General features: G+C 34.5%; 2 protein-coding genes across 8 annotated transcripts in view; one reads left to right on the plus strand and one right to left on the minus strand.

Moving 5' to 3' along the window:
- LOC128221245 (uncharacterized) overlaps nucleotides 1-11,320 on the plus strand; it is a 69,551-nt gene extending 58,231 nt beyond the window's left edge. For 3 of the 4 annotated variants that reach the window (XM_052929784.1, XM_052929783.1, XM_052929785.1), the window contains exons 14-18: nucleotides 264-427; nucleotides 770-945; nucleotides 1,269-1,340; nucleotides 1,746-1,928; nucleotides 6,919-11,320. In XM_052929784.1, the coding sequence (XP_052785744.1) occupies nucleotides 264-427; nucleotides 770-945; nucleotides 1,269-1,340; nucleotides 1,746-1,928; nucleotides 6,919-7,044 (721 nt within the window). In that variant the 3' untranslated portion in view covers nucleotides 7,045-11,320. Of the gene's footprint in view, nucleotides 1-263; nucleotides 428-769; nucleotides 946-1,268; nucleotides 1,341-1,745; nucleotides 1,929-2,244; nucleotides 2,307-6,918 lie in introns of all 4 variants that reach the window. The other variant, XM_052929786.1, reaches the window with a different exon arrangement.
- A 1,244-nt stretch (nucleotides 11,321-12,564) lies between these two features.
- On the minus strand, nucleotides 12,565-23,361 carry LOC128221158 (uncharacterized). 4 transcript variants are annotated; one of them, XM_052929622.1, is made up of 13 exons: nucleotides 23,119-23,361; nucleotides 19,908-20,132; nucleotides 19,202-19,513; nucleotides 18,706-19,008; nucleotides 18,094-18,393; nucleotides 16,231-16,524; nucleotides 15,796-16,074; nucleotides 15,446-15,565; nucleotides 15,239-15,278; nucleotides 14,895-14,911; nucleotides 14,481-14,599; nucleotides 13,887-13,946; nucleotides 12,565-13,678 (listed from the first exon to the last, which is right to left on the minus strand). In XM_052929622.1, the coding sequence occupies exons 1-13, from the start codon at nucleotides 23,192-23,194 to the stop codon at nucleotides 13,532-13,534; spliced, it is 2,292 nt and encodes a 763-aa protein (XP_052785582.1). In that variant the 5' UTR covers nucleotides 23,195-23,361; the 3' UTR covers nucleotides 12,565-13,531. The 4 variants fall into 4 exon arrangements, with proteins under 4 accessions (XP_052785582.1, XP_052785581.1, XP_052785583.1 ...); XM_052929621.1 differs by having other exon boundaries at nucleotides 14,481-14,587; nucleotides 19,908-20,183; XM_052929623.1 differs by having other exon boundaries at nucleotides 19,908-20,062; nucleotides 23,119-23,360.

Genomic DNA, 23,361 nt, shown 5'->3' on the forward strand with positions numbered 1-23,361 from the left:
ATTTGACCACGCTCCCTGTCCGCAAGATATTTTTTAACACTGCACGGGCGATGAGTTGGTGTGAAGCCATAATGTAACCAGAAGTTACGGGAATATTTCACCCCCCCCCACCCCAACGCCCACCTGTAAGATGTTAGTGCGTCCTGCATTCCATTACTTTAACGAGTGTTTATATTGTAGTGAATACTATCGATCATATCAGGTATGTACATATCGCAAAATGTGTCTGACTATAATTCACAATTGCACATTTGCTTTTTCAGCGAAGGCAGTGTCATTGTCAACTACACACTTCTATTCAGTGTAAACGAAAATATACCGATATCGAGCGATTACGTCACTTCCGTTATCCGAGCGGCAGCAGTTAATAGCTCATCAACTTCGTTCCAGGATTTCAAAGTTGATCCGAACAGCATAACTAATTCTGGTAAGGTCGACATTCTTTCTCTTGTTATTTTCCAAATATTTGTTTTTTGGAACTTCTCGGCCATTTTCAATCGAAAACAACTTTAGATGTATATCGACGGTTTATAATCATATAAGAACTCATTAAATTTGAACTGGAAGATTGGAATTCATGGCTAGTTTATTCTGAAAATAAAGACATATGCCTTACATAATTGGAATAAAAGGTCGTGTGGAAAAATAGTGTAGGTCGGGAAACGGGCAAAACTTACATCACATCTTCGTTCGTAGAATTTACTCGTATTATTGATTTATTTTATTAATCTTTTTTTCTTTTTTCACTCACTACTTCTTATTCTTAAAGTTGTCATAGTGCCGACCACGCCCACTGCATCTACTCCAACCACCCCGCCGACAACAATACCGGAATCAACGACCATGACACCGGAAGTTATGAAGGCACTTCCGAACTGGGCCATCGCAGTGATTGCGTGTGGCGCAGCTGTGTTGTTATTCCTGCTCAGCCTTATTTGTGTTCTGGTATGTATAAAACATTTTTTCTGCATACATCTAAGCAGTGAAAACAGTTTAAAATGGGTAATTTAAAAAGAAAGACTGCGTATCGCAGGCAGGCGTGCTGTTTGAGTTTGTATGGATACGTAACGTTTAAATAAATTTTGTGAAAAATCAAAGCACTAAAGGCACACTATGACAAGGGTTAATTTATTAGTAAACATTTCTAATCGTATCAATGAACATACGGCATAATGCACGTACGACTCAAAAATTACGGAAAAAAATGTTAATACATAAAAATATTGAAAATCAAATTTTATGTTTATATTTGATTGACATTTTTACAGTGCCGCCGACGTCACGTGACTCATAAATATGCGCTGGAAGATCCTGATGACATCAACTATACTCGAACTTGGGTACGAATAATTTGATAATTCATAATTTTAAGTCTCTGATGTTGAAGCCGAATCCGGAAATAAACAAAACACCAAGCAATGCTCCGCCATTTCGGTAAAATAGCATTTTTTAATAAGCATAATCAAAACATCTGATGTGAATTATGTGTTCTAATTTTAGAAGAGTGATCATTTTGATAGCACTTTCTCATATAACTTGTTTTGCTAATTAAATGTGTTAAAAATGTAAAACATCAAGAAGTCTTTTATTCGAATATTATAATAAATAATACCAATCAAAAGGACACAAAAAGTACCAATTCGTAATTGGTAACACTAGTGATTGTAATATACTTGAGTAAACATGTTTTAAACAGATCATATATACCAAATATACATATTTCGTTCATGCTTTAAATAAATTAGGCCAAGGACACCAGCCAAAACAATATGACGTACGCTTATGACAACCAGGTGGATGTTTCGGACGTGGCTGAATCAGGACAGGTGAAAGCACCAGTCCCTCACTACAATCTCACTGATCGAGACGTGAGGGAGGGAAATGGAACAGCAACTGGGGTGTCACGTGAAAATAGGACAGCTGATCCGGTGAGTGGTGTTGATAAGTATTCTTTTGAAAGTCGTTTGACTCTAAAAACGATAAATGTATTAAACTCAGATGAACAACTATATGATTTATCAAATCGATAACATATATGATAACAAAAATATCAACCTTCTCAAAATTCTCAAACATTGTCTTCAGTAATGAAGGACGGTAATCATTAACCATAAAGCGTGTAATAAGAAGATAGTGGATGCCACTACTTCTAATAAATGATGATGCAGTTCTCCAAATAATTGTCTTTTTATAACATAGTATTTTTGTTTGTAACGTAATTATGTATTTGTGTTAAATTTTCAGAATAAAGTCACTGTTCTTTGATAGAAAATCAAAGTATAGTGTTTAACAAATTATATGTATATGTAAGTACAAAAACAACACCCTGTATGTGTACACATTTTTGTAGAAACATTAACATGTTGTGCCCTTTCTAACACATCATTGCCCGCACACTATCTCCTTTCTCTAATAAATGCTTTTTCCAATTAACAGTTTAAATCTAACAGTGACCTGGTGTTATAGGTGTCCGCCTGTCGTAAAGAGGTCTAGGGTTCAAACCCAACAAGGGACAGTAAACAATAATTATTGTTATTATCCTTATCCTAAGATATAACTCAGTGCGCCTTTATAGTCCATTGGCTAGTTATTTTTACTGTCCAATCAAAACACTCAGATTGTACTCTTAAACTTGGGGGATCGTTCATGTTTTTAACCAAAAATGATGTTTTCGGAAAATGCATCAGAATTTAATAATTATTTGACTCTTTGATACCGAAATGTCAGTCAAAAAAACAAAACAATTAAGGTATCACAACTATTCTGGTTAAAGTAGGGAGTAGACGCACGCCGATAAAGTCGAGAAAAGATAGATAACCGAAAACTTTACCAAAAGGCCGCGATGACTGAAACAAAATCAGATGGATATTTTAACCTTTATGGAACACATTTGTACTTTCACGTGATAATTAACCAATCACGTAACAAGCCTGTAGCGAATCGCGCTATTTACACTTTTCAAAATTGTGGACAAAATTAGCATTTTTGAAGGGTTCCTGCGTTCAGTATCTTCGTTTTTAGACTCTTAATGATTTGCCTTACCCTTTTTCTTAATTTCTTTGTTTTCGTAAAAAGGCTTTTAAGAAACCATGAACGAATCCTTTTAAGTAAGATCTAATTTGGTTAATGAATAGGACCCCAGTATTGGTTATCTTAGTTTCTCTTCAATGTCACTAGTACTTTGCTGGTATTCAATATTGTTCTTAAATGGATTTGAAAACGATGTGGCTAATCGGATTACTTGTTATTTATATCTGACCTAAAGAGGGAATACAATCAATCATGTATGACCATAAGATGAACGTCAGTTGAATATTAAATACGCACCTGGTTTCTACTCAGGAAATGGACCCTGAGTGATTTCAAACGCCTTATTTTAATATTCAAGCTAATATAATATTGACTAGTATCCAAATTGATCTGATATTTGTTTTTTTTGTTACGTGACATAGTTTTTGCGGAATACTTTTATTTGTATTGAAAATAATTCATATGCCCTCAAGTATGTCAAGGATCGTTTATGCAATTGCATTTATTTAAAAAAAGAATTGCATTATCACATATGTTTGTACCTTAGTTACAATCGTTATAAAAGTTGTCGTAAGACGGTGTTGTCTGGTTTTGTATGAGTCTAAGTCAACTTCTATTTGTAAACAAGTAAAATCTGCCCAGTGATGTTTTTAAGTGTTAATGAATGTTCATGTTGTATTTTTTACTTTTTGTTTGTAATCGTGTTGTACTACTGTTAGACATTTAACAACCATAATCTAGATGATCAACTTCATTGATGTTAAGTTATTTTATTTACAAATGAGGTGGTCATTTTATTAAGCCATTGACGATAGCGTTAAATTTTGGTGACGTGTGACCTTGTAATATTTTGGTATTATCTGAAATGGGCTTCTGATATTTATTTAATTGTAATGTTAAGGAAATAATTATAGGTGTTGGTGATGGTGGTGGTTGTGAATTAAAGATTAGATTATTGCAGTTGATAAGTGTAGTTCATCTTTTATAGTTCGTACTTGAAAAAAAGTCGCAAGTGAACTGACATATTTGGCAATCTTGCAATGCTTCAAAACTTGTTGTGTTTATATATTTATTTCTGAACAGGATTGAAATATTCTTATTTAACTTATATATTAGCCTGTTTCAAATGATACTAAAATAATTTGGGGTCTGAAGGCATTCAAAATATTATACAATTATTTCGGATACCTGTGATCGAAATCAATAGTGTTTAGTTATTCAAATGAATGTATAATTATGTGAATGTTGAATGACACGTGATCCCATGTGAGTGTGGTATCTTTAAAAGAGGCCTATATGTACAGAAATAATATGAAAACATTGTAACGAAAAACAACATAGAAAACAGGCATTTTTTGTCCTGGAAAGGTTTCAAAAAGGTCATTTCACGCCTGATTTCAGCTGCAAAATAGAACAGAAATATTTACTGCAAGAACTGTATTTAATGCATTTTCGATCATTTATTTTATAAATATAGTCAAAACTCGCTATGTCGAAGTAATAAGGACCCCAGGAATAACTTCGAGATAACAAACATTCAATACAGCCGAAATACATTACATATCTTACTTAATAAAAAACATAGCCGGAAAATCGAGATAACAGAGTTCGACATAGCGAGTTTCGCCTGTACGTAATCAATAAGCAATACTTTTTCAAATGAAACCAACATCTAATGGTGTCACAAGGCATCAAATGTAAGATTATCGCCAATGGCATGATAACATGGACATCTTTTTTATTCTCTGGATACCTAAAAGCTGCACTCTCACAGATTGTTCGTTTTGATAACTTTTTTCGTTTTTTATGTCTTTAAATGAGCCATTTGTTTGCCTTAATGTCTGGAAATCAGTAATATAAGACAGCTGACAAAATATGAGATCGCAGCGTTTTCATATTTATGTAAGATGGCAAAAACATTACTTACGCTTTAAGAGAAAAATTAATTATAAAACATCAATTGTTGAACTAATACAATATATACATAAAAACACTTCGATTTGATCATTTTCAGCAGTCTTATATCACTGGTCTCCAGACATGAACGCTGAAATTGGCTCATACCACGACACAAATAAAAACATGTTGTCAAAACAGCGAGAGTACAGCTTTAATATGACACAAAAGCTTGATCACCTGATATACAACGTCATTTTTTTGTAAAACTAAATGCTGCTTTACTTTATATGAACTAAATGCTTTACACCGGTAGTATTACAATATTAACAACGCTTATTGCCAGAGGAGATTATAGGTTTATCACTAAGTTGACAAAAATGTGTGGTTGTAATTTTTTTGTTATAGCGATTTCTTATCATTATATTATATGAAGATATTTCTTGTCCAAAGACTACGATGGTCCGAGTAATTGATATATAAATGCATTTGCCCTATGTAGTATAGAAATAGTTCATGTTTTCTATTACACTTTTTCTTTTTCCCTTACCAGCAGCACGCACATCCATATATACACATTCTAATACAGGGGTGAGGAACCACGTGACTCAAAGGAGTTTTCAAATGGGTCACCACGGGTAACAACCGTTGAAAAAAAATAATTAAGTGTAGTTAATTTCTTAATAACTGTTTTGGCAGAAAAAATATGAATCAATTTCTTAGCTTATCAAAGACTATACTATTTTCTGCTTCAACACGTGTGATATATTTTAGATTTGCTTTAATTTTAATGACAATTCCTTGTTTCATACATGTACCAGCAGAAAATATCATACTAGTCTTTTATTGGGGAAGAAATAAGTTGATATGCTTTCGGTCAAAAAAAAAGGATATTAAGTAATTAACGTAACTTATTTTTTTGTTTACATCGGTTGTGACCCGTGGTATGTTCCCATGTGAAAACCCCTTTAAGTCACATGGTTCCTCACCCTAATTACTGTTGTTATTCTTAATACAGATTTTTACAATAAACCTGTTTTGAGCTTACAGTTGTTTTAAATAATCCAGGTTATAAACACTTCCTTAACATTTCCTTAAGATTTATACCTGCTCGTATAATTTGAATATACATACGTATTACGTACAATAGTTGTAAAAATCAGCAAATATATAGCACTTGTGTGTTAAAATGTTTGATTCCGTTTCATAAAAAATAGCGATTTAACGATCATTGCATGCGTACCCCAAATTTGGCAAAACTGTGTTAAAATGAAAAAAAAAAATCGTAAGAATATTTATCGTATTGATTTAGCCTGTAAGTTTACGTGTGTCCCTGAACACTCTTAATGGCGTTTTTGTTGGTAATAAACTAGTTTTTGTTTAACATCGGTTTCATGAACTACGTATTTGTTGCAAGAGTTTCAAATTATTGAAAACCAGTTTTATCGTTTGTTTTACAAAAACCGAAACTGGTTTTTGAAACTATCGAAACCAAATCCGGTGGCGGTTTCGTTGGTTCGATCCATCCGAAAACTAGTTCACTTTGTTAAAACAACACCATGCTCACACTGATCCATCACGTGTGTTAAAAGACTATTTAGTTAAAATCATTTGCAGTATCAATGTTTTCAAGAAATTCAGAAGTAATTGCTTGATGTAGAACCTACATTATGTTTCTGAAACTGTACACAAAACCACCCATTTGTAACTTCAAGCAAAACCTTTGAAACTGGTTCCCAAACCGCCGAAACCCATAAAATGAAACCTGAAACTAGTTTGGTAGCAACAAAAACGCCGTAAGTAGGGTAAGGGTTACGAAAAAGACCTCTTATTGCAACTGCTCCAATATTCTTTGTGAATATCTGTAAAAGGTTGAGTCATGCTAATTGTTTAACATGCAAACATGTATTTTTGAAACAGTGTTGTCTTATTATAATTAACGTATAATCATTTAACGTTGTAATTATTCCTTAAAATTATTCTATATTTCAGAAATTAATGAATATACACGATTGGCCGCCTTCGAATGGTCAAGCAAACAGAGGAGTTTTGTATTATTACGACAATACAAAAACGTTTTACGATCAGGACACAGACACGTGGGAAACGAAAATGTGATCACGTGACATTACATCATATCTATGTGTATATATATAGAACATTTTACGAACATGTAGCTTACACTATGGAAACGAATTTGTACTTACACTATCCTATTGCCACAACAACAAAGATGTTTAACGGCTAGGAAGCGACAATGTAATCACATGATTTAAGTGCGGTGTCTGAATAACATTTATCGGCCAGGAAACTGACACGGTCGAACCAAAAGCGTGATCCAAAATCTTCAAGCCGTTTTACGCCCCGTAAACTAGCACAGCAGAAGCGAAAAAAGGGATCGCAAAGACTTATTTTGCAATAAACAAAATGTTTGATCATGTCACCGTAAGATGCACTTGCTGAATGAGACGCTGTTTTCATGTAACTATGTTTCCATACATATATGCTCAGAGTGAAGTGGTGCTGTTTACACAATATAATCATACAAGATTAATTTCATCTACATTGTAAATTGAATATCCTTCTTTTCGAACATTTGTTGACCGTAAATTGAAGGGCATTAAGGCTGAGCCATTCGAAAATCGCTGAAAACGAGACATATCCTACCATCATACATAACATACATATCTTTATTGTAAAGAAGTAGAATATTTAACACTTACAATAGTTACGATATTTGCACAGTGTGTGTGTAAAATGTTTAAGGTACATATCATTTCAGATATCCATTATAATTGAATCTTATTATTTTTGCTCATTTTTGTATTAATTTTAAACATCTTTGCATGGCGGTAAACTCTTGGCCATTTTCACGAAAAAATATTAAGCCGTTTGATAATTATTTTCCAATTTATGTAAAACATATAAATTATAAGTGCTAGGCTTTAATTTGACATTTTCATGTACTTGTATTCTGCTAACAAATAATTGATTATGATAAAATGAGTAACGTATCTCACCTATTTACTTTAGTTATTAATTCCATGATTACTAATGTCTTTTACCAATACTTTTCATCATTTTAGATTAGTAAAAATATCTACTATACGTGCTAGGCTTTATGTTGGCCCTGAAATGCATTTATATAATATGGTGTACTATTTGATGAATATTTTCCATAAGTAACGTATCATACAATTTCCAGTAATATTTATCATAACATCAGTAATGTATGTCACCTTTGTTTCGTTGTATTCCCATCAGTGAACTTAAGTATTTTACGGTATTGGCAGTGTTTCATTGTGTTATTCCGTAGCAAGTCTCTCTAATATAATCCTGTTTTATATAGAAATTTAACAGTCTGGATAAACTGTATGTTCTAATAAGTGAATCAATTAAAAGGTAGTGTGTAATTTACATTCAAGTTACGGTGTTTACATGTTGATTAGAATCCTGTTTAATGTACATTCCATTTAGAAGATTACATGTATATTGGTACCTTAGAGTTACGGAGACTACATGTTGATTAGAAAACTGTATTCCATTGATGAAGATAGCATGTATTAGTACTTCCCCCTAACGGAGATTACATTTGTATTCAAATACTGTTTTGATGCTTTTGTGGTCAGATATTTGATCAAATATAAATGATAAAAAATGATTTGTAAATATAAGTTTTGTGTAATATTCGCTCACAACGCATTGCCTTATTGTATATATGTGTTATATAGTCATGAGTATATATATATATTATATTATAATGGTCAGTATGTCTACTGACTTGTAAGCAGAAATTTGTGAAGAAATGTATGTATCCTAGATTACTGTATGTTGCTTTAATTTCGCGAGGTGTTTATGTTAGCGAGAACATGCGATCGTAGATTACGATATGAACTTAACCTTTATTCATAATTCAGATTCTATAGTTGCTTAAACATATTTTATTTCATTTTTGATGTCGGGTTCCTTTAAAGAAGGAAATTTAACATGATTATGACGTGAGAAACTTGAACTCTTATTTTAATGTTAGATCTTAAATATATGCAGAGTGAATCATTTATATAGAAGCCGGTTTTTGGGGTAGCGAAATATTACGACTAACCGGCCGCTGTACTGCCTAAAACTACAATCACGATTAAAGGACCTCGCGAAGTTAAACTCGATTGAATTACTAGTATGATGTTGATAATACTCATATTATCGAGTGTGTTCTAATTTATGACTTAGCTGTATAATAGTTTAAATATCTGTTCGAAGGTAATTCGCTTTGCATAGATTCTCGCCTTTAGTCTCCATAAGCTGCATGTAGAAAAATGATTGAGAAATGGGTTCGATACTTGAAAACTATGAACAATGTGATGTTAATACCAAATAGACAATTAATGGATATGGCCCTGGATTACCTTTTCCTGTATAATGCATGCCAAATATATATTAATCTTCAACTTACTTTGATGTATTAAAACATTTCAATAATTTCTATATACTATGTGAGAAATACCGCCTAATAATAATGTGCCTTAATCATTGTTGTTTTGCCTTTTTTATACTTTTAAGTATGTACTGATGAACAGTGAATGGATTAAAATGATCACACATATAGTGTTCATACAAATACATTTGATATACTTTTGAATGAGCTTAATCGTCTTGAAGAGAAGAATCTTAATTGTAAACATTTAATGGGTCGTTTTTTTCAGAACATTGTTAACGTGAAATATATAATGATGTGCTCACATCTTTAAATAAAATAAAATTCAGCCGAACCAGTTGTCTTAAATGTTGTTAGGATTCAGAAAGTGCATTTATTTTTGACTGCATGTTTAAGCTGTGATTTTGTATTGCAAAACGGATTTTGCAGACAACTTATGATAATTGATACTATGATAGTTTATGAAGTTGGACTTAGTCATATTTCTTGTCTCAAAACATGAATGTAACATGCATATTTACACTTTCAAAACATATCTTGATAATCGACAATAACATTCCATATTGTAGCATCGAGCTATTGTAATAGTATTATTCTGTTATTTCAATAATATCTGTCTCTTTTGCGTTTGTGGACAAATGTACTTTCATTCCACAAACAATGAACTTCACCAAACTTAACGCTTTTCAGTAAGAATATTAATAATTGTTTTATGTATGAAAATAGATTTGAATCTCAATTGCGCATAGACTGAACCAATTTGTGGATGTTGTGGGCTCCATTAGAACGTATTTTGGTTCGCAACGCGGTCAACGATTTAATTTTTCACAAAATTAGTTTATGCATGTTTTTGATGCACTATTATATCACATTTGACTTTAATGATACAGATATATAAGCGATATGTTGGCGCTTTTTTAACTGGGGGAATTTGTGTCCACGAAGCTCTAAATTAAAAACAAAACAAAAACATTATAAATATATTTTATATTTATGTTTCTTATCTTCATTCAAATCATATTCTTTTTTTTTTGCTTAGATCTTTAAGGTTAAATGGGTTAAACATAATAATGCATTTTAAAAATTGCATCAACCTATATGGTGCCCCATTAACCCGTAGGGTGTCCCTTTAACCCGTATGATGCCCCATTAACCCGTAGGGTGCCCCATTAACCCGTATGGTGCCCCATTAACCCGTATGGTGCCCCATTAACCCGTATGGTGCCCCATTAACCCGTATGGTGCCCCATTAACCCGTATGGTGCCCCATCAACCCGTAAGGTGCCCAATGGCCGTTCATGCTGGGTGGACTACAACGCGCGTTTCTTATTAAATGAACAAGCTTACTCTGAATAAGAACTGTTCGACCATTTTCCATCGAAAACAACATCGGATGTCTATGGACGGCTTACAATGTCAGAATTCTTAAAATTTATCTACGTTGCAAGTAAATAGCATAGTAAATTCAATTTAGCAGTTAAAATTTAGTCATATAAAATATTTATGCAATAATACGCTTCACTGGGTATCATTTTAAACATACTTATATAAATTACACGTTTAAAACTTATAACGCTACAATTAGTTCACAATATTATTAGTATTTGTATGAACTACTTTTACTGATGTGCCTGCATCCGAGGTTGTTTTCTATGGAATATTGTCGCGTAGATCCAATTGGTTTACTCTATGTACCTTCCATTTTCTAATCATTGAATGATCGAATTGTATGCATTTTGATTAAATGTCACGTAAAACATATGTACATGCATATTATGGAATATTTAATATAATAAGCCATGTGTGTGTGTAAGAAAATGTCATTCTTTTGTATTGTACATTATATTATTGTCAAGGTTCGATTGAATCTTGGGTTTTTCATAATCCCAAATATACATATAATTATATAGAACATTGTAAAATATATATTTATGAAGATATGCAATAAATATTTACACATTTTGTAATTCTTACTTGTTTTATGAGGGTATGATTTACCATTCGTTGTATAGTATGTAGAACTGAGTTTTTTCCGTATTTCTCATTTTGAACTCAGATTTGTTTCCATTTGAAGTAAAGGTGATTTTTTAATGAAGCACAAATGCACACAAACACGCACGCAGGCCGTTCGTTGTAGAGTATGTAGAACTGATTTTTTTCCGTATTTCTCATTTTGAACTCAAATTTGTTTCCATTTGAAGAAAACGTGCATTCAAATGTTTCTAAGCTGGCAATTAAAGAAATATGCATCTAAGTTTTAAAATTTAGATTTTTTAATGAAGCACACATGCACGGAAGCACGCACGCGTTTATAAGGTCAATCGAATGTATTGTACGTTGTAGGTCCATCCCCGGGGCTACACTTAATTTTGAGAAAAAAATCTTCTTTTTTGCAGAAAGTGTTAAAATGCATTAAAACCTTCATGGTTTGAAATTTCTGCTTGAGCAGTGTTAATTCCCTTACAGAACAGAAATCACTGTCAACATGCAGATCGCGTAAATAGATACTTAAAATAGCATATCGGTAAATATTGTAAATTATCTTTAATGTTTTATATTCATTTACATTTTTCCAATAATGCACCTTGAAAAATTGAAATTTGATTAAAAAATATTAAAACAGAACATTTTAAAAAGAAAGTTTGGATAGTTTATATATTTAGTTTAAATCCAGCTATAGTCGCTCATGATTGCAGATATCTATTCTGTCAGGGGAGGTCACAGCGTAGGAGATTGAAGAGGGTACGGTGAATATCGGCCGCTGAGCAGTTACGTCCCTTAGTTATTACTTATCCATTTGTTTTTGTCTTTGTTTCAAAACTAAATTAATTAATTTTAAATCAATCACTAATTATACAAATAGGAGATTGATGCTCGAGATGCATCAGCGATCCACAACGTCTGTAAATGAGATGTTCGGTACGGGTCAGTCTTCTAGGTTTGTCTATAGAGCAGCTATGTACCTTGCCGATGTAAACACAATGTATGTTGGATTCGTACTGTACTACCTTGTCCTTGGTCATAAAAAAAATCCCCTTTCGATAAACCCTAAATTCGTATGATTATTGTACTGGTCGAAGAGCACGGATTATTTTGCACGAACGCACCCACGCACGCACGCATGCACGCCGCACGCACGCACGCACACGCACCTTTATAACGATCACACCAATCAAAAACAATTAAATAAGAACAAATGGTTACATACATATTTGTATATACACGTACAGACAAGCATCATTTTAAATATCAAATCAGCATAAACAGCGATTACATAATTTTTTTAAAGTATAGCTAAATATTTTATATTTAATCGACGAAGCAAGCATATGATAGTCCATGTATGTTTGTGTTGTATCTATTGAAAAATTAACAAACATTGTTTTATGAACTTTTATCCATGAAATGGTATGCATGCACACGAAAAGTATTTGTTGTAATCAAATGTTGTCTTTAATTAAGAGTTAAGAAAGCTTGCATACGTAAAAAGTACATTTTGCGTTTCATGTACGACTAACCACACACACAATATCTCATACAAAGCTATAAAAACCCTAAATTTTTTAGCTTAACACTTTCAGTTGATTTTTCGCTTTTGTAACAATAAGTCAATGTTACAATTGTCAATCAAGTATATCCGGACACGCATCAGGTATGTAAACAGTCAGATGCTCCCACAATGCATTTACATAAATTTATGAGAAAAGGCACTTCATCGAAAGTACACAGAGACCCCACATGTAAATTGTCTACACATTATCAAATTTTTGTTGATATAGGCCCTTCAAAATCGAACTAACGTAAACCAGTATAAGCTCATATGTAAGCATTGTTGCGACACAATTTTAAACAATATATATCTATATGCATATACGTATGTGTTTGTGTGTGTGTGTGTGTGTGTGCGTGCGTGCATGTGTATGCGCGTTTGTTCTTGCGTGTGTGCGTGCAAGTGTGTGTGTGTAAGTGTGTGTTATTTGTTTGGAAGTCTCAAAATTGTGTAATCAGGCAGACTGATCTAGCTGGAATTCCATGGACAAAATCGACCCTTGGTAAATGCCATTTCTAAGATTGAGTTATGACATTTACAGATACTTTCACAAATACAGAAGAATAAGCACAATGTCAATTTCAGCTGATGTGCACGCAGTTGGTGTTTATCTTTCCTGACATTCATTTGTTTGATCCACTTTTTGTTCTGGTAAAGTCAACGTCATCATATACTGTTGGAGTTGTCTCCCTCTGTCTCGACGTTAGTGTTCTGGCTTTCTCCAAATGTTCGATGTCAAGATCTGCATAAACTAGCTCGCTACCTGAACCCTAAAACAAATGAATATATGCAATATATTATGAGCTAGGTTGCTATCTAAACCACTGAAATAAAAAAAAACAATTCCAAAGTGAGATATCACATGGTTTATCAAAGGTAACACCCAATGTTTATGCAGATAAAAAATATATTTTATAAGCTAACAATATTTTCATATTTTTTCTGTTAAAAAACTATTTAGAAATTAACGTCACTTACTTGTTTGTTTACATCGGTAGTGACCCTCGGTGACTCCATTAAATCACGTGATTCCCCACCCTTAAAACATTGTAATGTCAGTAAGAAGCGACAATGAAAAAACGAAACGCATTTTATGGTATCTGATGTTGGTTAGCTCATGTTTAATAAAATGCTCAATGAGTAAATGTGAGACAGATCGAGTGCACCAACTCATTAAATACGTTATGTTGTGGCAATAACAAACAAACACAAACAACAAAGAATAACTGACATCAGGTAGAACAATTACATTTATTGAACTGTTTTGTATAGGTAAACGTATAGTCATGCATACCAAATATGCCTTAATATCTAAGGACAAAATAATCAAATAAAGGTAAACACTGATAGGTTTATGACATTCGAACATATGCAACTTAGTTTTATCTTACTCCGGTAAACTTGTTAAGAAACTGTTATATAAGTATATGTTTAAGTTTTATATCAAATATATGTGTTCATAAGTATGTATACTATTTATCGCCTATCAAATATATTTGGATTGCTTTTGCATCTATTTAAGATCTTTCAACTCCGAAATGTTATTTACAGCCGATTTCATAAACATACTACCTTCGCTTTACACTCCTCTGTTTCTGGTCTTGTTCTCCTGGTCTTGTCAACTTGGGCGTATGTAGGGTCTTCGTTCAGCTCTTCTATTTCATTTTCCTGCACGTTTGCTGCAGTGACAACTGTCAACATATATTGTTTTATGTGGCCAACAATTTAAACAGTTCTTATAACCTGGTCAAATGTGTAGGGAATATATCATTTTTCAGAAATAACATAAATCTAGTTCTTGAGCAATTACTGTAGATCTGATATCATATAATGTTTTGCCTGCTACTAGTTTGACTAAATTTAAATCGGTGCTAAAGAAATCCAAATCAATGGCTACAATAAGGTAACTTTTTATTTACTTACACTTAAACAAATTAATAACAATTTAAACTAATATTGGATTACATGATGAGAATAGTTACTCACCACGTTGGACAGGTTGTCTGAAATGAGCATTTTAAACATTCATCATAAGCTCATCATTATGTTATCAACCGAAACTACATCAAGCTTCATAAGTGTTTACCCTACATTTTTATTAAATCAGGGGCGCTAGATTTTTAAGATGTTTAGTTTCTTAATTGTGAATATAACGAACTTGTTATATTGATAAGTTGTTCGATAAAATAAATAAGATGGATGACAGAAATATCAACGTTCGATACAAAAATGTAGAAAATGAAGACATACAGAACTGAAATATCAATATTCGATGCAAATATAAATGTACAAAATGAAGACATACAGAACTGAAATATCAATGTACGTACTGTTCACTTGGATGTTCGTGAGTATTCTCTTCCAGAAACACTAAATGAGAAGAAATAAATGTCAAATGAAAGCGACGAGGTGGACTTGTTTCAATCATCGGAGATAATGGTATTCCGCTATTATTATATTTACGAAGGTTTATGTAATACGCGACCCGAACACATAACGATATTCATAAACAAATCACAAATACGTGTTAAACTTACATTTTCTTGCCAAGACAATTGCTGTTAAAATAATGACAACCGCTAACAAACCAACCAGTCCAATGACAAGCCACTCTATGGATATACCTTCACTGTGGGTGGTCAATGACGAACCTTCACCTTAATGTGGAAATTCATATGAGTTTTATTTAAATACAATCGAAGAGGTTTTATTTATTGAACTCACACTTTTCTAATAGAGATATGTTTACGGAAAAAGAGCGAATATTGATATATAATAACAAATATTATGTGAAGCTTAATACAAAAAATCCCGTAAAGATTACATACATTTGTCACCAACATATGCATGGAACGCACCAATTATATACTATTAATTAAAAACACACCTCTCCAAACTGCAAGAAATGAGCTGGTCGCACTTGTGCCATATTTTTCGAATTTGAAATAAGCTGTGCATGTGTAGTTTCTGCGTTCATTTACGTTTCCTGGGTTTATATTTATCTCACATTCATTGGATTTATTGCAAACATGGATTTGTGTGTCTCCCTTAACCGACCAGACAATATCCGAAAGTGGTAGACTCTTTGCCGTGCAAGTAACTTTGGTTGTTTCACGAGCATTTAGAATTAGTTCGTCCTTAACCGACAAGTGAACACTTGGTCGATCTGAAATGCGCGAAGGCAAATTGGAAAAATAGTCAATAGTTTATTCTTATTGTGTATTACTATATTGTCTTTTAACGAAAACAATCTGATGGATACAGAAATCTGAAAAGGACTCCACGTTGTTTTAGAAATCTTTACATCAATCGAGATACATACATGGTAATTGTACAACATGCGACTTGTACAGTTTTACTTCGAAGTTAGAGCATTTGACGCTGCAGGTAATGGTTTGTCCATTGTTCTCCTTACTGACATTCGCAAACACAATAACAGACGATTTGTGTATCCGGTCTGTCCCGTCCCCGTTTGCATAAGGTAGACCATCTTTTGTCCATGATATCCAACAAAAGTCATTGTAGTTGTCCAAGGAACAACTAAACTCGAGAGTATAGATGTCCTGCAAATAGCTTTGGTTTCTTGGTTCAACCATTGTCAGCGTCGATGGTGGATCTGTTAGTGATAATAAATTAAAGAAGAGCACTGATGCACACACTTGTCGTTTTCATCAAAGATGGTCTATTTCTCCCAAATGAGCAGTACCACAATTATTACAATTGTTTTAATTTACCGAAAAGGATAAATACATACTTATGACGGAACCATTTTTTAATTTGAAAGAATAGTGCAGAAAAACGGTATTTCTACCGTATGCGACAATCATTGATCACTATATATCTTTTTGGAACCCACCAGTCATTTGATATTCGTGCGTTTTCAGCTCTTTTATACACGGTAACAATCGTGTTATCAGTAGTGTATTTAGTAATAAAGTACAGGTTTATCACCCAAAATGTATGTTTGTTCTGCTAGTTATAAATAGGAGTATTACTCTAAGTCGACAAAGCGGGCATATTGAGTCATATATTTTAGCCAGAACTAATGCAATTGGTACGCACGTGTACAATGAGGTTATAAATATGTGTTTACATTTGAAATATCATTTGACATTAATGACAAGCTTAACGTATTGCCTAACAATTTGCACATCGACGACACGACATTTATGTCTTTATAAAGAAGAGCAATAATCAGGAACAGATGCTTTGTGAAAGCATTCATGTTGAGATTTCAATCTGAAGAGAACTGTACCAATAAATATATCGGTTAAGATTAATGGTATAAAATTTAATGCCACATGGTACTAAATGGCATTTTATGTATGATAAACATTTAGGCATGTGCAACGTCTGCCATTAATGTCAAGATAAATCACCATCAAGGACTAAAAAATACTTCAAGTAAGACCTATACAGTACTCAGTGGTTTACTTGAAGTCTGCTTGAATGTGTCTCTTTTAACACGCAAATTACTTAACCATAGGTCCTACGGAAAGACATAAGATTCCCCATCAGAGTTGTTTGCACGTAGATGCTGATGTTTTGGTATAATACTATTTATCGTTTGTTTCATGTCCGGATCAGAAGATACGGCAACAAGGCTTTCCGAGCACGAAGCGTGCCTGAGGGTCGGATCGTTTGTTCCGAACCGGAAAAAATATTTTTTAATTGCATTCCTTTATTATCAATTTGTGGATAATTTGACGTAGAAAATGCAATGAATCTTCATCAATATGTGCGTGCGACGATGTTTATTGGTGCCATGAAGCGTAGTAATTTAAGATCACTGTTGACGTCAATGTTATAAAATCGCGGTTTGACGATTGTTTATGTTCATTTTTAATTAAAATATTGTATACTTTTAAATTAAATTGCGCTTTATTGAAATAACATTATGTACTTTTTCATAAATCATACGAATATAGAAATAAGAAGTGGCATGATGTTGCACGTGACTCATTTGACGCGGTGCCAGATGGGATTTTCCAGCATGGCTAAATTCACCGGAAATGCCTATCCGGTGTGCAAGAATATTAGGTCCTCAGGATATGACTCGGGTTGTGCTGCATATCGAATCATACGCATGTTTTGCTTGTAAAGATCCTTTCTAACAGGAGTACGATTCATTTCTTCATGACATGCAAATATGATTTATTTGATAAACATTAACAACAGAACTTACAAGTGCAATTTATTGTCTGCCATTTAGTCTTATTTCCCGCAAATAGCGGCGAAGATGCTATGCAAGACACATATTTTTTATTCCAATCTCTTTTGGCTTGATTGTTAAGGGTTATTGCTGTTGTATGCGTTCTGGTCGTGTTGTCGTAGGTCTTTACATGCTCGACAGATAATGGAAACTTTCCATCTAACCAGAGACTTAAGTTTGTGGCGGGTCTCGCTGTTCTCGAAACGCACGTGACTTTTGCTGGGCTTCCTTCTCGCAAGATAGGTACATTAAGTTCTGGTGTCTTTAGTTTAACTGAATGAAATAAAGATTGTTACTGACCAAAGACATGTATTTGCTGATATTGAAAACTAAAACCATTTATTATTATTTGATTATTATTATTAATATTACGTTCTAGTTTAAATACCATGTAGAAAACAAAGGTAAATATAGCCATTTGCCATCAACGACTCAAAGATCTATGCAACCACATTGAAATGCAATAAGAATCCGCCACTGATTTGCCAAAAAAAAAAAAAAAACATGTCTTAAACTATATTGTTTCATTTGTGTATTATGTTTTAGGGTTATCTTAAAACACATGAAATAATGAAAATATCTTACATGCAACGTAAAGTTTAGCCGACGTTGTTAACGGTTGTTCAATCGCTGCGTTGGAAACACTACAGGTTACGGTCTTCATATGATCGTGTTTGCGTATAATTCGGGAATTTATGTAAATGTCCTCCGAATTGGATTGTCTTATCATTTCTTCTTCCACATCTCCTATTTTAATGGATTGGCTTGTGCCCCCAGATGTATTGCAAAACACATGGTAGTAGAGATTTTCACCTAAGATGCCAACAAGGCATTCGGGACATTCCTGGACGATTTTCTTTGACTGAAGAAATGGCTTGCTGGGTGGAACTAAAACCAAAACACCTTATGTAAGACATCATCATCATCCTCATCGTTATCCTCATCGTTATCATCATCATCATCATTATCACCATCATCATAACCAGCAGCAGTAGCAACATCAGCAGTAGCAGCAGCAATCAAAATTTCAAATAAATATAACCTTCAAAAGAAAATGTAAAATTGCGATTGGTTGTCTTACCTGTCACTTCAACATAGACATGTTCGGTATATGTGTTATTGTAGGTCCCTCTCGTACATTTCACACTGTACTGTCCCGTGGTCCACTGATTGGAGTGGTGAATGGTCAGTACGAACACTTTATTGGGCAATTCTTCCTCAGTCACTAGACCCTGTGTCAAGGTCATTGAAGATGATTCGTTATACCATTCTCGACCGTAATCACCAGGATGCTGAACCACCGCCTGTGCAGGATAATATTCTATTTCAATGTTTTTGCCCGCAATAGGATTTTGTGTTCGAAGATAGATATTTCCACATCCTGGAGAAAGGTCTAATAACAAAAAACAAAAACAACATCAACTACTACAACAACAACAACAATAACAACAAAAGCAACAACAACAACAACAACAACAACAACAGCAACATCAACCAGTTGCTCAATGCCCGAAACGTTATGATCCACATCATACAAACAAATTCACTATTCAATTAAAAACGTGTATCTAGTACAGTAAATATTGTTACATTTTCGAATTATATGCTTTTGCTTTCTACGTATATCTTTAATATATACGCGAAACACTCTTTAACGACTAAATTTGTTTGTGTTAATAATCAATTACATGGAGACAAAATCACTAAGTTCTCTTTTAGAAGTTTCATTTGATGACTAATTTTTATATATAAAACACAACAATGATAAACAATTAAAGCTGACATGCCTTGTAAGACGAGTGGAATGTTGATTCTGCATTGAATGTGCTTAACATATAACCCTCCAGTATTCGGGAGATTTGTGTCGAACACCGTGGTATAGACGCCCAAAGTTAAATTAGACATAATGGCTGATGGAACACGTATCCATCTCGTGTCATCACTGTAGGAAAAGATTGGCATTTCCGAAGGCGAGAAGTCGATTGGCTTGTAAGTTAGTGTAACTTTTCTCCCTTTAAAAGCTGGTTTTGAATAACTAAGACTACCACAAATATTGCAAACAACTGAAAAAGTTCATCAGTGCATTTATGCATTTACATGTATATAAAAAACTGTTGAAAATAACATACGGAGCTACATGTAAAGACGTTCGTACATTTTAAGTATTAACTGTGTAAACTAATATATACCTAAGCCAAAAATGTTTTTTTTATAAGAAACGTCAATTACTAATGACTTTATAATCTATTCTAGTTTCTTTAAACTCGATTGTGACGAAAGCTAATAGCTTATAAAATCACTCTCCAGTTCATTTTCTGAGTAAAATAAGTACTGTATCCATTGTAACAGGCCTTGACAAAGTACCCCTAGTGGTAATCGAACCCACAAACCAACAACCGATAGCACTAAATTAATATCACACTGATGCCGAACGCATGACATCTTGGGTGAGATGCGGACAACTTAACCATTAACCTACTTTCGTCCTGGTGGGAATTGAACCCACAACTTTTGGATGTACTGTAGACACCTATTCAAGTACATTACTCTTACCCTGAAAGGGACTGAACCTAAAACCTCTTGGATGAGAGGTGGATGCCTATTCCGCTAGACCACTAAACTGAACACAAATATTTATGGTAAGACACAGTCACCTATACCACTAGGCTACTCTTACTTTGATGGGTATTGAACCGAAAACCACTTCGGTTGATTGACACACAAGAGGTTGACTACTTTAGCACAAGATAACTTTCACTCTATGGGGACCGAACCCAAAACCTGTTGGATGTGAGGCGGTTAGCTATACCGATATACTACTCTTACCCTGGTGGGGAATGAATCCACAACCTGTTAGGTGAGAGGCGGTCACCTATACCACTATACTAATCTCAACCTGGTGTTGATTAAACCCACAACCTCTTGAATAAGAGGTGGTCACTTTACCACTAGACTACTCTGACCGATGGGTGGACCGAACCCATGATATCTTAGGTGAGAGGCGGTCAACTATACTACTTTATTACTCTCGACCTGGTGTTAATATAACTCACAAACACTTGAATAAGAGGTGGTCACTTTACCACTAGACTACTCTGACCGATGGGTGGACCGAACCCATAATATCTTAGCTGCGAGGCGGTCACCTTTACTACTTTACAACTCTCGACCTGGTGTTAATATAACTCACAAACACTTGAATAAGAGGTGGTCACTTTACCACTAGACTACTCTGACCGATGGGTGGACCGAACCCATAATATCTTAGGTGAGAGGCGGTCACCTTAACTACTTTACAACTCTCGACCTGGTGTTAATATAACTCACAAACACTTGAATAAGAGGTGGTCACTTTACCACTAGACTACTCTGACCGATGGGTGGACCGAACCCATGATATCTTAGGTGAGAGGCGGTCACCTTAACTACTTTACAACTCTCGACCTGGTGTTAATATAACTCACAAACACTTGAATAAGAGGTGGTCACTTTGCCACTAGACTACTCTGACCGATGGGTGGACCGAACCCATGATAACTTAGAAGAGAGGCGGTCACTTATACTAGTTTACAACTTTCGACCTGGTGTTAATATTACTCACGAACACTTGAATACGAGGTGGTCACTTTACCACTAGACTACTCTGACCGATGGGTGGACCGAACCCATGATATCTTAGGAAAAAGGCGGTCAACTATACTACTTCACTACTCTCGACCTTGTGTTAATATTACTCACAAACACTTGAATAAGAGGTGGTCACTTTACCACTAGACTACTCTGACCGATGGGTGGACCGAACCCATGATATCTTAGGTGAGAGGCGGCCAACAATACTACTTTACTACTCTCGAACTGGTGTTAATATAACTCACAAACACTTGAATAAGAGGTGGTCACTTTACCACTAGACTACTCTGACCGATGGGTGGACCGAAACCATGATATCTTAGGAGAGAGGCGGTCACCTATACTACTTTACAACTCTCGACCTGGTGTTAATATAACTCACAAACACTTAAATAAGAGGTGGTCACTTTACCACTAGACTATTCTGACCGATGGGTGGACCGAACCCATGATATCTTAGGTGAGAGGCGGTCACCTATATCGAACTGGTGTTAATATAACTCACAAACACTTGAATAAGAGGTGGTCACTTTACCACTAGACTACTCTGACCGATGGGTGGACCGAACCCATGATATCTTAGGTGAGAGGCGGTCACTTATGCTACTTTACTACTCTCGACCTGGTGTTAATATAACTCACAAACACTTGAATAAGAGGTGGTCACTTTACCACTAGACTACTCTGACCGATGGGTGGACCGAACCCATGATATCTTAGGTGAGAGGCGTTCAATTAAACTACTTTACTACTTTCGACCTGGTGTCAATATAACTCACAAACACTTGAATAAGAGGTGGTCACTTTACCACTAGACTACTCTGACCGATGGGTGGACCGAACCCATGATATCTTAGGAGAGAGGCGGTCACCTATACAACTATACTACTCTCGAACTGGTGTTAATATAACTCACAAACACTTGAATAAGAGGTGGTCACTTTACCACTAGACTACTCTGACCGATGGGTGGACCGAACCCATGATATCTTAGGTGAGAGGCGGTCACCTTTACTACTTTACAACTCTCGACCTGGTGTTAATATAACTCACAAACACTTGAATAAGAGGTGGTCACTTTACCACTAGACTACTCTGACCGATGGGTGGACCTAAACCATGATATCTTAGGTGAGAGGCGGTCACCTTTACCACTATACTACTCTCGAACTGGTGTTGATTAAACCCACAACCTCTTGAATAAGAGGCGGTCACTTTACTACTAGACTACTCTTCGAGCCCAAAACCTGTTGGCGGGCATCTATAAAACCTAACTACTCTTACCCTGGTGGGGACTGAACCCAAAACCTGTTGGTTAAGAAGCGATCATTTATACTAGATTACTCTCAAATATAAGTGTTTACTTACCGCCTTTGAAGCAACACATTAGAACCACTGTTATGCATGACACATTCATTCTGACATTAATCCTGATAATATTCATTAGAGAAAACTGTAGGTCATTATTTTTAATTCTCGGATTTTCTGTGCTATTTTCATGCAAACAAATAAGATTTTATAAGACACTATAGATCAACGAAGTACTTATTTAAGCTTGAATTACTGAAATAGTACAAAATTGCCAACCAGGAAATATGGAATATTGAAACA

Source organism: Mya arenaria, chromosome 16 (genome assembly GCF_026914265.1).
Source record: "Mya arenaria isolate MELC-2E11 chromosome 16, ASM2691426v1".
Lineage (NCBI taxonomy): Eukaryota > Metazoa > Mollusca > Bivalvia > Myida > Myidae > Mya > Mya arenaria.